The 381-nt window shown below is 61.2% G+C and overlaps 1 protein-coding gene across 1 annotated transcript; it reads left to right on the forward strand.

Annotated features, from left to right (window-relative positions):
• Window positions 1-6: 6 nt before the first annotated feature.
• Window positions 7-380, forward strand: LOC122191134 (ephrin-A4-like; the record flags this gene model as incomplete). The annotated part of the gene is made up of 1 exon (XM_042891324.1): window positions 7-380. A coding segment is annotated over exon 1 (372 nt), but the record flags the coding sequence as incomplete, so codon positions are not given.
• Window position 381: the final 1 nt, after the last annotated feature.

A 381-nucleotide genomic window follows, 5' to 3' on the forward strand; every position in this document is an offset into this window, starting at 1 on the left:
CCCCTATTATGATCTGGGGGGGTCTCTCAGAGATGCCGCCCCCTATTATGATCTGGGGGTCCCTCGCAGATGCCGACCCCCCCCGGCCCGTTCGCAGGTTCCTGCAGGACGATTACTCCATCCAGGTCTCCATCAATGACCACCTGGACATTTACTGCCCCCATTACTCCTCGCCCACCGCGTGGCCCGAGAGCTTCACGCTCTTCATGGTGGACGAGGACGGCTTCCGCCGCTGCTCCGAGAGCCCGGCCGCCTTCAAGCGCTGGGAGTGCAAAAATCCCTTCGCTCCCTTCGTCCCGGTTCGATTCTCGGAGAAAATCCAGCGCTTCACCCCCTTCTCGCTGGGCTTCGAGTTCCGGCCAGGGGAGACGTATTACTATA

This window comes from Lagopus leucura, unplaced genomic scaffold (genome assembly GCF_019238085.1).
Source record: "Lagopus leucura isolate 7727_CA_CO unplaced genomic scaffold, USGS_WTPT01 28030-0_obj-0_obj, whole genome shotgun sequence".
In the NCBI taxonomy this organism is placed as follows: Eukaryota; Metazoa; Chordata; class Aves; order Galliformes; family Phasianidae; genus Lagopus; species Lagopus leucura.